Source organism: Perognathus longimembris, chromosome 13 (assembly GCF_023159225.1).
Source record: "Perognathus longimembris pacificus isolate PPM17 chromosome 13, ASM2315922v1, whole genome shotgun sequence".
NCBI classification, from domain to species: domain Eukaryota; kingdom Metazoa; phylum Chordata; class Mammalia; order Rodentia; family Heteromyidae; genus Perognathus; species Perognathus longimembris.
In genome coordinates, this window is record NC_063173.1 from 56,828,705 (window position 1) to 56,844,952 (window position 16,248).

Consider the following 16,248-nt stretch of genomic DNA (forward strand, 5'->3'; position numbering starts at 1 on the left):
GTGACTGAGAGCAAAGGTAAACTATCTTTTCCTATCTTTAAGTCAGACCCCTGCCTTTGCCATGTAAATACCCCTGACAGCCAAAGAACTGGGCTTCTGCTCCTTTTGAAAGCATCCACACTCTGTTAGAGTGTCTCTTCTCCCCTGTCTCTCCTAAACCCACTCGTACTCTCAAGTTGTGTGTTTCCATTTTCAAATATGTACATTGAATATAATGGTTGCATTCGCTCAGCTGAGGAACACCTATCTGACCCTTGTTAGGTTGTAGGGGTAGAAAAGGGCACGGAGGCCAAGGCCAATATGGCCAAGAGCAATGGAAGAGTGCAAATCACCTTTCTTATTCCGGCCAGGCTCTGAGCAGCGAGTTCTAAAACCGGTACATATGTGCTTACCAACTAGACACCGAGGAAGGCAAGACTTCCCACTTCTGCCCTTGTATTCCAAGACAGAGACCCAATCAGTGAGAACTTCCTTGTCACTAACCTCAACCTTGAAGCAGCACAACACGATACCAAAGAAAGGAGAAATCAGAGAGAGGGATAGGAAAGGTGGGGTCCAGGGACTCAGAAGCTCACGGCTGGCTTCTAAATGGCTGGCTTCTGAATCCGAGATCCCATTTAACAAGCTTTTTATTCGGTTTAACACTGGGGGGAAGGAGGCTGTAGGCATGTGCACAAACTAGGGCATCAATCTACCTTGTGGTTATTGTAAGTGTAAGACATTTTCAAGTAGATAACCCGTGATGGAGAACTCCCCATGGTATTTGGGCAGAAGAGAGAACTTTATTCAGCCAAACTCCTGGCCTGCTACTAAATCCAAGGCACATGTAGCAAGCAAGAGTCTCTCCCCTCCGATGCCTTATCTAGGGCTGGGGGTGGGAGGTGTGTCCAGGTAGATTAGGGTGTGTCTAGATGGATTAGGGTGTGACCTCAGAGAAGTGTCGAGGTAACCACCTCCAAGTGTGCCAGTTACCTAGGTAACTGGAGGAGATTTAAACAGCCGGGGGGGGGGGGGCAGACCCTTGCAGATGCCCCCCCTTAAGTCTCCACCTAGTACCTGTGTTACCTAGGTAACTTGCACACCTAAATGTGTGATCTTGGCCCTAACCCAGCACTTTGGGAATAAACTTTGCTGCTCCAGAAAGCTGCATGGGGGTCCCCAGGAGCTAACCTCAGCCACCCAGGGTTGGGGATTCAGCTTGGCCTTGAAGGGGGAAGGGCGACCAGAGCTCCCAAGACACTGTCCTTCCCCCAGCCCTGGGGCAGTGTGGAAGTAAGCCACACCTATCTCCTTCTGGGTCCGGAACCAGAAGGGGTAGCCTTGAGACCAGCCCCCCAACTTCTCGCCAGCGAGCACTTGTGCCCCCCCTTTCGCGGGCTTTGCCCAGAGGGTGGTACTATGGGAAGTGACGGTTAGCCCATGAGGGGGGTCCTAGGACAAGCTCGCCAGCCTGTCGCCAGTTCCTGGTCTATCACCCCTTTCCTCGTCATCTCTGCTGGTGTAAACTGTTAGCCCCTCCCTGAAATAAACGAAGCGTCTCCGAGAAGTTCACGCGCCAGTGTCTTCCTTGGCGGGTATGGGGCGTCTCGCGACCACGCGCAAACCGAGGCTACACGTGGCCTCCACTCCCGCAGTTAATTCCCTACTGGCCAGGGGGATGTGAGAGAGCGGCAGAGGACCACACACGGAAGAGGCAGAGAAGCCCAGGACCCCCACGTGGATGGGAGGTAGAGCGAAGACTGGCAACCCAGCACTTGAGTGTAGTCTTTAGACCATTTTACACATCAATTGACCTTTGAATACCTTCAGTTGAATTAGAGTAAGAAGGCAATTACCTGAAGCTGATATCTTAGCCTACCTGGTAGCCTTACTGTCTTCTGCCAATTTTAGCCCTAAGCACTTTACAAATCCCAATTTGCAAACATTAGCTAGTTGTTTGAATCTTACAACCATTAACATGAGGCATAGTTTGTACACGTAGTGATAATTGACCTCCCCTATCATTAGAGAACAGAAGGATGCAGTAAACATTCCAACAGAAACACAGACTTTGATTTTAGCTCCAAGGTCTTAGGCTTTCAGTGTCCAAGCAGCTCTAACCTAAACACACTTAGGGTAGTAACTTACACCTCTGTCTTGCCTGGACTGATGGCCCTTTCCGAAGTGTGCTCGCACGCAGCCTTCGGAGTGCTGTTAGAGATGGCCTTCCAACCTCTTTAACCCAGGTGGCACAGCTCCGCTCCAGAATCCCTCACACTGCCTCGCTCAGGATGAGCCGGTCCACAGCTAGGAAAGGCCGGCTGGAAGGCAAACCCTCGCTTCCAGCCTCCCGAGGTGGGAAGAGTCCAATCAGACAGGAACTTGTGTGCTCTGCTTCCTAGGGAGAAGGCATCCTATGACATTTGCCCCCAAGAATGCAGGGACTAGGGACCCAATTTTTTCTCCCTTCACCAGGAAGATCTGCTCCCCCAAGATCTTTCTTTCCTGTCACTTTCAAGTGAACTTGCTCTGCTTAGACACTTTCCAGCCTTTCTTGTCCTTTAATTGACAGCGAAAATGAACCTGAACTCTAGAGAGGTCACATCCTGCCTCTTTCCATTCATTTGCCCCTCTCCCTTCCCTGAACCTTTCCTTCTAACAAATCCCATTTCTGCTTCCTTGGTATTTGTTTTGTTACGCTTTCTTGCCGATTGTTCAGAGGAGTTACACTACACCATTGGCCCAACTGGCGTTCCTGGCGCTTGCCAGGCTGACCGGCCCTGGCATGGATTCCTCATTCCAAGACCCCACATTCTCTCCCCTCTAGCCCAAAAGCAACCCCTGCAGGGAACGTTTGCCCAGCCTGGCCCCTGCCAAATCTGACACCATGGTCAGCTCCCAACTCCGGCCAAAGTTGAGACATTGTACAACTTTTAAAGAGAAAGCCTTCCTGTTAGAACTGGAACCAGAACTGCAAGGACTCCCCCAAGACACAGACCTCACCCCACTCTAGGACAGGACGTTGCTGTGGTTACCCTCTCCTTGCTCAGATAAACAAAGGAGACCAAGGGAGGGAAGCCATATGTCCAAGAGTACAAAGTTCATTCAAGCAGAGGCTGAGCATGGAAGCATCCAGATCTGGCTCCCAAAGCCCTGGGCTCCCACTGCCCCCTGGCTCCCCTTTCTTCGGCCTCAGGGGGATCCTCCCAGCCCCTTTTGCTCATTCCAGCTTCTTGTGAGCCCCAGCTGGGCCCTGACATTTCCAGCTAATGCTGAAACAGAGCCTCCGGGAACAGAAGACAAGAGGGAGGGAAGAGTGTGGACGTGGGGGAGGGAAAGGGGAGGCGACAGGGAAATAGGAAAGATGAGACCCTTTAGTGGTGACAGTCAGGACCCAGCGAGCTGGAGGTGTGGCCGTTTCTCCAGCTCCGACCTAAATCCCCTGCCCTCCCGTGGAGCCAGCCCGGGCTTCCTCCTGCCCTGGGGCCGCGTGCTTCAGGCCCCGAGGAGCCCGTTGGATGGCTGGGGGCAGTGACCCGCCCCTGAACACGGACTTTCTGGCAAGAGCCCGGGCCTGCACCGCCCCAGCTGCGCCTGTGCGGGCCTGAGGCGGAGGCTTCAGGCCACCTGGGGGCCTAACAGCTGGCAGAGCTGCCCCGGGGCACAGGAGGCGGCTGCGGAGGGAGGGAGGGACGAGTCCAGTGCACGCGGAGCTCTGGGATTCCAGACCTGCAGCCCAGGGCGAGTGGCCCCACCCCTCATGTCACCTGGAGAAACCCTGGACCCGATTCCTGACGGCTTCATCCTGCAGCCGCCCGTCTTCCACCCGGTGAGCAGCGGGCTCTGAAGGGACGTCCGCCCCAGGGCGCCTCCCAGCTAGGCCCATGCCTCCCTGGGGACAGGGACGCCTGCAGTCCTGGGCCCTGCTTTCCGAGGACTTGCCTGGGGCCTCCCGAACATTTTCTGGAGTTTAGCAAAGTGGCTGATAGCTGCAAACTCCCAACTTAGGTGCGCGTGAAATTGGACCACCTGGGTCTTTATATCTTATTTAGAAGGAAATCCAGTGCTGTGCCCCTACTGGGAGGGGTGGCTGGGAAAATGGGGTTAGGGAGGGAGTCACTGAGGGGCACCCTGATTGCTAAGAAAGGCAGTTTCATCTCCAGCCTGGAAGGGAAGGGCTGGGGGAGCCTTCTGATGGGGGGGGGGTCCACTCTCCCTCCTCCCGTTTAGTGCTTGGGAGATTTTCTACAGAGGCTTTACAGGGTACCAAACTCCCAGCAGCCATCCGAACTGGTGAGCGTTGAAGATTGCTTTCCCTTGGCTGGCCCTCTCCTCCTAGAGGCTGCATCAGCCTAGGGCTGGGGGAAGGGCAAGCCAGGAGCCTGAGCCTCCTGCACCTGCAGGTGCCTGCCTGAAGGACTGAAGCATCGGGAACCTCTAAGGTTCCTCCTGGAACATGCCTCACAGGCCCGGAAAGGTGGGTCTGCCCAATGGGGAAAGAGGCCTCCAGGAATCCAGATCCCTGACTGACGCTCACCTGAAAGGCACTGCTGAGACCTCAGTTCTTTCAAGGTGGTTTTGGGCTTCTGATTGCTGCTGCGGCTTAGCAAAGTTTGTCTTGTGATCCTGTCCAAAGTATATATGCTGTTCTATTTACATTCCCTCTGCAAACATCTCCATAAAACCCATGCCCTGCCAACTGACAGGTGCTGAGCCTACCAAAGAGGTAAACCAAGTTTAACCTTTTCTTTTCATGTTGTGTTTTGTGCCTGTACTAGGGCTTGACTTCAAGGCCAGCATGCTCTCTCAGCTTTTTGCTCAAGGCTGGTGCCCCACCACTTACTTGAGCCACAGCTCCACTTCTGGCTTTTTGGTAGTTGATTGGTGATAAGAGTCTCATGGACTTCCCTGCTCAGGCTGGCTTTAAAGCACGATCCTCAGATCTCAGCCTCCTGAGTAGCTAGTGCTAGCTTTGAAGGGCATGTGGTCTCACAGCTGGCTCTTCTTGACTGACGGTCTGCAAAGCGTTCTGCAAGTTCAGGAAAGAGAAGAAAGGTGGGCCGGGAAGGTCAGGGCTAGGTTTTTCTCTAGGAGTTCCAGTCACGGTTAGCTCCCAGTTGCCAATTTACCCACTCTTTCAGCCTCCAAGTTCCCAGACGCTGGTTATTAAACAGGCTTCACAGGGCTAGGGATGTGGCTTAGTGGTAGAGTGCTTGCCTAGCATGCATGAAGCCCTGGGTTCAATTCCTCAGTACCACATTAATAGAAAAGGCCAGAAATGGCTCTGTGCCTCAAGTGGTAGTGTGCTAGCCTTGAGCAAAAGAAGTTCAAGGACAGTGCCCAGGCCCTGAGTTCAAGCCCCAGGACTGGCAAAAAAAAAAAAAAATTCTAATGAAAACCTGGTTTAGTGTTTTTTTGTGTGTGTTTTTTTTTTCCTTTTTCTATTTGGGAGTAAAGAAGTTGAGCTTTCTTGTTCTTCCCTCTTGGCATCCCAAACAGCTAGACCCTTGGTTCTCTCCCCAAGCAGAAGTTTCTCTCCCTTTTGTTCAGGTAATTCCTTATGTCACAACCATTTTTGGCGGGCTATATGCAGGCAAGATGGTGGTGCTACAGGGCGTGGTCCCACTCCACGCACGCAGGTAAGGGGGACGCAGGGGGCGCGCCGGGGCTCAGCTTCGGAGGTGTTGGACCGAGGGCTCATCTTTACCTCGGGGATCTCTGTGGGGCTCTGAGCAGAGGGGCACATCCGACACCCCTGCCTGCCCCCAGGTTCCAGGTGGACTTTCAGTGTGGCTGCAGCCTGAGTCCCCCGCCAGACATCGCCATCCACTTCAACCCTCGCTTCCACACCGCCAAGCCCCACGTCATCTGCAACAGTCTGCAGGGGGGACAGTGGCAAGCAGAGGCCCGCTGGCCCGGCCTGGACCTGCAGCGAGGGGCCAGCTTCGTCATCCTCTTTCTCTTTGAGAACGAGGAGATGAAGGTGAGTGGACACGATAATCGTCGCCTTGTCAAGAACTCGTGCTCCTCTCCTCTCCCTTCCCTCACCACTCAGCTCTGTAGGGAAAGGATCAGGGACCTGTCATGCCTTGCCCCAGGCTGGCAGAAAAAGAGCTCCATGGCGGGGTGCCCGTGACTCACGCCTGTCATCCTAGCTAATCAGGAGACTGCAGATCTGAGGATCATAGTTCAAAGCCAGCCTAGGCAAGAAAGTACATGAGACTCTTTATTTCCAATTAATCAGCACAAAGCCAGAAGTGAAGCTGTGGCTCAAGTGGCAGAGTGCTAACCTTGAGCACAAAAGCTCAGGGACAGTGCCCAGGCCCTGAATTCAAGCACACACACACACACACACACGAAATCTACAGTGCCTGACTTTAGAAAGGGATCCAGTGCCCTAGTGGTATGGTAGCAAGCACTTAGGGCATCTGCAGTCACTGTTTTGTTTTGTTTTTGCCAGTCCTCGGGCTTGAACTCAGAGCCTGAGCACTGTCTCTGGCTGCTTTTTGCTCAAGGCCAGCACTCTACCACCTGAGCCACGGCGCCACTTCTGGCTTTTTCTTTATATGTGGTGCTGAAGAATTGAACCCAGAGCTTCATGTATAGGAGGCGAGCTCTTTACCACTTAGGCCATATTCCCAGCCCTTAATGGATTTTTTTTTTTTTTTTTTTTTGCCAATTCTTGGGGTTTGAACTCAAGGTCTTGTGCTGTTCCTAGATTTTTTGTTTTATTTTGTTTTTTTCACTCAAGGCTGATGTTCTACCTTTTGAGCCACACTGTCACTTCCAGCTTAATTGGAGGCAAGAGTCTCATGGACTTTTTTGCCCAGCCCCCCTCCCCCCAGTAGCTGTTTTAAACCCTTTAAATGTATCAGCTCATTCAGTTCCTGCTCCACCCTCCAAGGCCAGTACTGTCACAATTCCTCATTTTCCAACGGAGGCCACAGGGATCAGGGGAAGAGAACTTGACCTCAAAACTCTGACTTCTGATATGAACGTCTACCAGACATTCTGACAGCTCCAGAGTACGGCTGAGGGGTCTGAGTTATCTCTCGGCCTCTCAAGCCTCAGTTTCCTCATCTGGAAGGAGGATGTTGAGGATGCTTCAGGCCTGCTTTGTCATAGATAAAAAGAGGTCATGAAGCTGGGTGCCAGTGGCTCATGCCTATACTCTCAGCTATACTCAGGAGGCTGAGATCTGAGGATCCTGGTTCAAAGACAGCCTGGGCAAGGAAGCCCCTGAGATTCTTATCTCCAATGAACTACCAAAAAAGCAGAAGTGGTGCTGTGGTTCAAGTGGTAGAGAGCTGGTCATGAGCAAAAATGCTCCGGGACAGTGCCCAGGCCCTGAGTTCAAGCTCCAGAACAAAAGAGGGGGGGGGAGAGAGAGACAGACAGACAGACAGACAGAGAACACGGAAGTGCCATGTCTGCCAACACTGCTAGCTTAGGATAGTTACTTAAGCTCATCAGAATATTTGGTATGAAGCTAACTAAATAAGTAAAAAGCCAGGGAGTTGTGTTTGCCAATGCCGGGCATAGGCTCATTGACTCAGGGAACACTGGGCTCCCTTGAGCCGGGCTCTTTGCCTCTCCAGGTGAGCGTAAACGGAAAGCACTTTCTCCACTTCCGCTACCGGCTCCCCCTGTGGCGGGTGAACACTCTGGGCGTATACGGTGACGTCTTGGTGAAAGCCATTGGATTCCTTAACATCAATGTAAGTTCACTTTGACTTCACCTGATCCCTACACAACCCTGGGTCCCAGTCACCCACCACAGACCAAAAGACAAAGGAAGCCTTGGCCACCAGTAATCACCAAGAGGAAGGACCACAGAGATGTCAGAAATGAATGGGTGGGGAGGGAGAGACAGGGTGACAGCATAAAGGTATGCAGGGGCCACAGGCTGTAAGGAGCCTGGAAAGCCAGTGACGGACTTGGCTCAGTAAAGCCCACGTAGCAAGCTGGGCGCTGGTGGCTCAGGCCTGTCATCCTAGCTACCCAGGAAGCTGAGATCTGAGGGTCACAGTTGAAAGCCAGCGTGGGCAAGAAAGTCTGTGAGATTCTTATCTCCAAGGAACCCCCAGAAAACCAGAAGTGGTGCTATGGCTCAAAGTGATAGAGCGCTAGCCTTGAGCAAAAGAGCTCAGGGACAGCGCCCAGGCCCCAAGTTCAAGCCCCACAATGGACAAAATAAATAAAAAGCCCACACTGATTAAGCGAGCTGGCTAATAAAATTCTTCAAAATATGGTCCTTTGAATCTACCTCTGGAGATTCTATTTTAGTATGTTGGCGACAGGGTCAGGAATCCATAGATTCAAAATTCCAGGTTTAGGACCCATTGACAAGCCGTGTGGGACGCAGGAAGGGAAGGCCAGCGTCAAGTAAATGACTCTAAAGGCTTCCAGTAGTCCTGATTATTGCCCGTTCTTTCTTTTTGTTTTTCCTCTTCCCAAACAGCCATTTGTAGAGGGCAGCAAGGAATATCCAGCTGGACACGTGAGTTTCTTGTCAGCAAGGCTGGCGCGGTTCAAAGTTGGACAACCGCGCTATTGGCACAGGCCGGTCCTTCTGCCCTCCTGACTCACTCCACCGAGCCCCGCTGACCCTTCTCTCCCTGCTCACCCATGGATAGGACCGGCCCCCTTCAGCCCCCAGAGAGCCTGCATTCGCCTCTCCCAGCCCCCGACTAGGACCCGCTTGGGAAAATAGATGAGTGCGGCCCCCCAGATCCATGAGTCCCACTGGAAGGTGCCTGGAGTTTGCGGTTCTCAGAACAGCCCTGTAAAAGCGGGAAGATCTGCCTTCACGGAAGGGGAGACGAGGCACATGACCCCCCCCCCCCCCCCGCAAGGTGTAGCATGGCAGATCCACAGTCTGGTTCTTCCTTGTTATTCCAGAGAGGCCGGGTCTCTGCATTTAAGAGGACCTCCCTGGGGCCCCAGTGACTCTCTCACTGCTGAAAGAAGCTCAAACCAGCCAGGCGCCCATGGCTCCCGCCTATAATCCCAGCTACTCAGGAGGCTGAGATCTGAGGATTGTGGTTCAAAGCCAACCCAGGCAGGAAAGTCAGTGAGACTCTTATCTCCAATAAACCACCAGAAAACCAGAAGTGGTGCTGTGGCTCAGGTGGTAGAGTGCTAGCCTTGAGCTAAAGAGCTCAGAGACAGCCCCTAGGCCAAGAATTCAAGCCCCACAACCAACAACAACCAAAAAAAGCTCAACCCCTAAGTTTCCCCAGTATGTAAGAATGGCATGAAGAAGTTTTCCCCAAGCAAACACCAATGGCCTCTTCTTGCTTCTTTCTTTCCCGACAGCCCTTTCTGCTGTACAGTGCTCGGCTGGTAAGTAACACTCCTGTCTCCCCTGGAGGTGTGGTCCCTCTGGGCTTTCTCCAAACCCATGGTTTCCCTCTTTTCTTTCTTTCTTTTCTTTTTTCTGGTCCTGGGTGCTGTCCCTGAGCTTTTGTGCTCCAGGCTAGCACTCTACCACTTGAGCCACAGCTTCACTTCTAGCTTTAATTTTTTTTTATTTTTAAGTAGTTATATGAAGTATTTGCTATTTAACAAAGCAGTTTATGAATACAATGTATCTTGAGCATGTCACCCCTTTCAACATTATTACCCCTCCCCACCATTCCTCCCTCATTCTTCCTAAATTTATAGGATATTCATTGAATTCTTTTTTTTTTTCTTTTGCCAGTCTTGGAGCTTGAACTCAGGGCCTGAGCGCTGTCCCTGGCTTCTTTTTGCTCAAGGCTAGCACTCTGCCACTTGAGCCACGGCGCCACTTCTGGCTTTTTCTGTATATGTGGTGCTGAGGAATCGAACCCAGGGCTTCATGCATGCAAGGCAAGCATTCCGCCACTAGACCACATTTCTAGCCCCTACATTGAATTCTTGTTGGCATTTCCCCCTGCTCCTCTCCATTCATTTTCCCTTTGACCACACCCCACCCCTTTCAAGTACCTGCTTTCTGGTTTTTCACCTCCAACGTTTTGCTGGTTAATTGGAGGTAAGAGTCTCAACCAGCTTCAAACCACGATCCTCAGATCTCAGCCTCCTGAGCAGCTGGTATTACAGGCATGAGCCACTGGTGCCCAACAGTTTCCCTTTCTTTATGGAATACTGCATCTGTGGGTGGGCTACACAGCTCCAGGCTCAAGCCCTGGGCAGCCTCATTTCACCTCTCCATTTACCCTGTGCTCGGACCCAGGGCCAGGCCTTAGGATAGAGGGACAAGCCAGGCCCAGCCCTCTAGCTGCCCAAGGCTGGTGGAGGGGTGAGCCACTGAATGGTTATTGTAATTCAGAGAGCAATCCCGGTGCTCACACACATGGCCTTGAGCTCGGCCTAAATGGGTCAGAGGGAGCTTCCAGCAGGCGTGAAGCAGATGCTTAATAAGAGAGCAAAGCTGAATCTCCTGGCTACCAGCAAACAAGTACAAATATGGCCGACCCGGTGCTGGCCAAGGGTAGGTAGCTCATGAAGCCTAGGTGTGGAGCCGACCCTGAACCCCTGTAACGGCCCTTCTCAGCTATCTGTCTTCTTCAGGAGTTGCCCTGCTCACGTGCTCTTCCTCGAGGTCTCTGGCCTGGACAAGTCATCATAGTTCGAGGACTGGTCATGCAAGAGCCAAAGGAGTAAGCATCCAAGTAAACGTCCCTTTCTTCTCACTTCCCAGCGCCACTGTCGAATCCTCTCCTTACAGATGAGAAAACAGAAAGAAGTATGTTGCCTAAAGCCAGAGAGCTTGTGAAAGCCGGGGCTCTTCCACTACAGCCACAGCTCCAGCTTCTTGGTGGTTTGTTGGAGAGGAGAGTCTGTCAGACTTTCCTGCCTCTGGGTTGACTTGGAACACTGAGCCTCAGATCTCCGCCTTGTGAGTAGCTAGGATTGCAGGCATGAGCTGCCAGTGCTTGGCTATTTTAAAAAGAGAAGCTGGATGCCATCGTTGAAATAAGCCCAGCTTTTGAATCTGGTGTTCATTTAAGATGGAGCAATGTTCCTGTAGGCCAGTTCCGTGTTCCGCCGAGGGCCATGGCCACGCAGAAGGAACACAATGCCTGGCACGTGGCAAGGCGTGGGGTGAATGCTGCTGCTGTTTTCAGGAACAATACTGTGGACTGAGAAAAGCCGGCAGCGTGGGGCTGGGGGCTGTGCCAGTCCACCCCTCCCTCCCCATTCCAGGCTGGGTAGGAAGCATGGCCACCACTTCCAAGAGCTTGACCGAGCTTTGCTTGCAGAGCATCTAGAGGGAGTCCCTTAGCCGGTCCATAGGAGGGAGGTGGGGGAGACACCGGGACCCCTCGGAGCCCTCAGGCCTGGCTGGGATGGACGCCTAGTGGGCCAGGAAGCTTGAGACGGGCCAGCCACAGTGCAGAGGTTCCATGTACCCCATTTTCCAGCAACCGTGCCTTCCACCCCACGTGAAAGCCTTGCCCTCTGCCCCCTTTCTGGTGCTGAAAGGGATCCGTAAGAGCCACCGAAAAGCCCCTCCCTGCCCCAGGATGGGCCTCTCCTCCACTTGGCGCCACTATTCGCATCCTATGTCTTCCCAGCTGCCCCAAAGAAGGTGTCCAGAAGTTTCTGAGACACAGGACAGAGTCTAGGGCCCCTACTTAAGAGGCGGGTGCCAGGCAGTAGAAAGACACCCCCCCCCTCAGAGCCATGAATCCTGGCTCCACCCTAGCACGAGCTATTACAAAGAGCAGACGAAGTCACTTAACTTCCTACCTTCATTAGTTAAATGTGCTGAAAAATTTCATGGCACATGAAGTTTTCTGCAAGGATTAAGGATCCTGATTTTTATAAAAACCCTTATTGTGTCCTTCCGATGTTTCACACACATTAAGTCCTTCATTCTACTTTTTTCTTGGGCATGAGGATTTGGGGGGGCAGGGGGTGGGGTAGGGCTGGCTTTATGAGGTACATATTGCATTCTTTTTTGGACAATAGGTAGAGCCTGTATGTTTATTATGTGCCAAGTACTGCCCTGCTCAATCACTTTACTTGTATCAACTCATTTAATTCGTTTAACAATAACCCCACAAAATAGATGCAGGACTGTTATTACCCCACAATGGCCGACGAAGAAACCAACACAGAGAAATTAAGTGGTTTTTCTCAGGGTCACAGAAAGTAGAAGAGCCAGAGTCAAACCCCATGTAATCTGACTTTAACCTGTAAATAATGTGCAAAAGAGTTAAGGCAATGTAGTGATCGCTTAGTAAATGTTAGCATTCCAGAAGCTGAGGCAGGAAGATCACAATTCCAGGCCAGCCTGGACTACAAAGTGAGAGAGAGAAGGAAAGAGAGAGGGAAGGAGGGAGGGGAGAAGGGAGAGAGGACAGAAGGAAGAGGGGAGGAAGGGAGGGAGGGGTTAGCTACTACCATCGTCCTCACAGTTATCCATTTCAGGAGGAAAAACAGGCTTAGGCCAAGTATTGGCCCCACCATGATCCTCCAGCCGGTAGACATTTGCTCTTTCCACTCCTCTGAACTACTGTGTGTCCAAGCACCTGCCCCGAGTCTGTCATCAGGACTTAGCACTTAGAAACCGTGGATCCCCCTATTCTCCCTCCCCCTGGGCGGGGGACACAGGCCCGAGGACAGTGGAGACCGGGGGTCTTCTCTACCCTGCCTTCTGCAGTTTCACGCTGAGCCTGAACGACGCGGTGGCCCGTGCTCCCGTGGCCCTGCGGGTGTCCTTCGCAGACAGGACGCTCACCTGGGTCTCCCACGGGCGGCGCAGGAAGCTCATCGCGGCCCCTTTCCTCTTTTACCCCCAGCGATTCTTCGAGGTAGGCCTGCTGGGAGAGAGGGCAGCACGGTGTCCTGTGCTGATCTGGGAGACGGTGGTGGTGGTGGTGGGGACCCAAGCATAATCAATGAGGTGGGGGCTCCCCGGTGGTTCCTGGGAAGCACCCCCAGTTGCAGAGAGTGAAACTGAGGCCTGGGGCTGGGAAGAGTGCAAGGCCACGGTGGGCGTGGTGGCAGGCGGGACCCCTTGGTGTCCTCTAAGGGGAGGAAGGTCTCCATGAGTGGCGCACCAGGAAGGCAAAGGGAACTTTGCGTGGAAGCATGTCATCTCCTCAGCCCCTCCTCCCCAGGTGCTGCTCCTGTGCCGGGAAGGGGGGCTGAAGCTGGCGCTCAATGGGCAGGGGCTGGGAGCCACCAGCGTGGACCAGCAAGTGCTAGAGCGCTTACGGGAGCTCCGAATCAGTGGAAGTGTCCAGCTCTACTGTGTCCACACCTGAGGAAGGGGGTGCTCCAGGGGGTAACTCAACCAGACAAAAGGAAGACCAACCTATGCCAGAGCTCCACTGTATGGCCCTAGTCCATTGGCCCTCATTAGACCATCAACCTGTCTCCACTGAGTCAGGCCCAGTCCACCCCTGGATCACAATGGAGTCTGCAGGGATGTTGGGTCCAAAGAGCAGAGGGAAGATAGCAGGAATGAAAGTTGCTCCAACTCAGAGACCTTTCACCAGGAGCCTGGGACTTGGCTGTGCCATCCTTCAGGCCCCGGGCTGGCCTCACAGGGACAGCAGGCTGTGTAGGCTGCAGGTCGTGTGTGAAGTTACAACACAGTACTTGTCCTCTGGCTAAGAAGGAAAGTGTGCCAAGAAGCTCTTCACCAGCACAGGCTCACGGACACTGTGTGAACAGGGTAAAATGCATCACCAACACCCCAATTGGCCCATACGTTTCATAAAGACCCAGAAATAAAAGACTGCAGGCAACTATGCACTCTTTGTTTTGTTTGTTTGCCAGTCCTGGGGCTTGAACTCAGGGCCTGACTACTGTCCTTGGCTTCTTTTTGCTCAAGGCTAGCACTCTGCCACTTCCGGCTTTTTCTATATATGTGGTACTGAGGAATCGAACCCAGGGCTTCATGTATACAAGGCGAGCACTTTACCACTAGGCCATATTCCCAGCTCAACCATGCACTCTTGAGACCTCTCCCTGCTGTGCAATTTTTCCTTTGTGTTTCTTTCTAAATAAACAAACTTCAATACTTTGCTCTCAAGCTTCATCACCAGTGAGTTTTCATTCATGGACCTCTACAAGACAAAGGATCCCAGACAACACCTGACCTTCACTGAATCAGCTCGAGACAGACCTAGTTTGAGACCTTAATAACAAGGATCAATCACGGCTCAAGGAGACTTGGGACAGATTTGATCCTCTGGAGTATTGGCAATCAGACCCACTGAAGGGTGACTCTTAGGAGTAAGTATTTGTCACGCTTAGCTTTTTGATCTTCATGGGCTCTAGGTAAGCCCTGTTTAGGAGCTAGTTCTGCTGAGCTCCCTGTTGCTTGAAGTGTCCTGTTGACATAGAGTCCCTGACTAGTCAGTCACTTTCCCTCCAACATGGAATCAGACCAACTGGGACATCTTATCCAGCAACAAGCAAGAATACTAACTGGGACATTATCCCAGCAACAAGGAGAGACCTACCAGGACACGAGTAGGGAATGAAAAACAGTTAACTAGCCTTGTTTTAGGTAGCTAGGGGTGGAAAAGGACAGCTCAGGAAAAGGCCAACTTGGTGGGAACGAAACGGCACAAAACACATTACTTGTTCCTGGTGGACCCTGGACCGGGGGCTGGGTGGGGGGAGGGGCAGGGAGTCTAAGACTGACACAGGTGTTTACAATCAGACACAAAGCAGAAGGCAAGCTCTCCCACTTCTGCCCTCCTGTTCTGAGGTGGGAAGGGATCCAATCAGAAGGTTCCCCTGCTCACGAGATCCAATCAGAAAGTGCTGTACAAAGGCCAAGTAGAAGTCAAGCCCTTCCCCCTTCCCACCTCCTGCTCCAAGATGAGAGGAGTCCAAATCAGAAATTTACACCTCTGGTTCCCAGAGGGAAGGAGATCGATCCCATCAGAAAGTTCTCCAGCAACAGTGACCACTGCTTACTCAATCAAGCCAAAGATACATCCCCCAGAGGAGGGTCTATAGATCCAATAACACCACCAGATAAAACTCCTTGCTTTTTTTGTTGCTTTTTTTTTTTTTTTTGCCAGTCTTGGGGCTTGAACTCAGGGCCTGGGCACTGTCCCTGGCTTCCTTTTGCTCAAGGTTAGCACTCTACCTCTTGAGCCACAGCTCCACTTCCAGCTTTTTTGGGGTGTTTAACTTGAGGAAAGAATCTTCGCAGAGTTTTCTGTCTTGGCTGGCTTCAAACTGTGATCCTCAGATCTCAGCCTCCCAAGTAGGATTACAGGCATGAGCCAGCTTTCCTACCTTTCTGTTCTTTAATTGGCAGAGAAAATGAAAGTGCCCCCAGATAGCATCAACTCTTTTGTCCAAAGTACAGAAGATCTAAGTCTCTGGTGAATGAGAGCTCTAATTATTGAGGATTAATTTACATTGATTCCTGCCCAGAGGCTGGCCACCCCACCCAACAACTTCATTCCTTGGGGCCATTTCAGAAAAGTTCCTTTGTTAAGGAGTTGGCTTACATAAAACAGAAAACAATGGGAAACTGCCACAGTTGTAAAAGCTGCTGTTATCTCTTGAGCCCCAGGTGTCATGGTTGTAAATCCCTGAACCCCACATGGCTGTAAATCCTACTCTGTGTGCATGCGTGTGTGTGCAACTGGGCCTGGGCACTGTCCCTGAGTTTTTGTGCTTAAAGCTAGTGTTCTACCACTTCAGTCACAGCTCTACTTCCAGCTTTTTTGGTGCTTAATTAGAGATAAGAGTCTCACTGCTTTCCTGCCAGGTCTGGCTCCGGGCCATGATCCTCAGATCTCAGCCTCCAGAATAACTAGGATTACAGGCATGAGCCTCTAGCTATCAGCCCGGCTGTTATCTTTTGACCCAGAGTGTAACTTCTGATTTCCCAGAAAGTGTGACGGTTGATACAGCCACAGCTTCCATGACTGTCCTGCACCTGTATCCTGTTAACCTAACCCCTATCCCAACTGCAGCCTGTAGGACTGCCCCCATCCTACATCCCCCTCCCCAATGTCAACTTTAAAGCCTATTAAAGCCCTGTACATTATTACAGTCAATGCTCTGTCAGGGGAGAGGAATTCCTCTGGGTCCATCGACATCTGGCGTGACATAAACCTGAGTTACTTCTACTATTCCAAGTATTTCGCATGGTTATATCCACAATCTGTTCACTTTTTCATGACACCCTAGCCTCCCCTGGGAAACGGGCCTGGCTACAGAGTGATAAGCTTATACCAACTGGTTGTCAGCCGCTTGTGGCTAAACAAGCTTTCAGACTGAGCCACAACCACTAGGTTT

The 16,248-nt window shown here is 52.0% G+C and overlaps 1 protein-coding gene across 2 annotated transcripts; it reads left to right on the top strand.

Moving 5' to 3' along the window:
- Positions 1-3,589: 3,589 nt before the first annotated feature.
- On the top strand, positions 3,590-13,715 carry Lgals12 (galectin 12). Of its 2 annotated transcripts, XM_048360790.1 has the most exons (9): positions 3,590-3,808; positions 5,530-5,618; positions 5,749-5,962; positions 7,578-7,697; positions 8,441-8,479; positions 9,298-9,324; positions 10,534-10,622; positions 12,632-12,782; positions 13,092-13,715. In XM_048360790.1, exons 1-9 carry the CDS (start codon positions 3,740-3,742, stop codon positions 13,236-13,238), a joined length of 945 nt encoding a protein of 314 aa, XP_048216747.1. In that variant the 5' UTR covers positions 3,590-3,739; the 3' UTR covers positions 13,239-13,715. The 2 variants fall into 2 exon arrangements, with proteins under 2 accessions (XP_048216747.1, XP_048216748.1); XM_048360791.1 differs by lacking the exon at positions 13,092-13,715 and having other exon boundaries at positions 12,400-12,665.
- Positions 13,716-16,248: the final 2,533 nt, after the last annotated feature.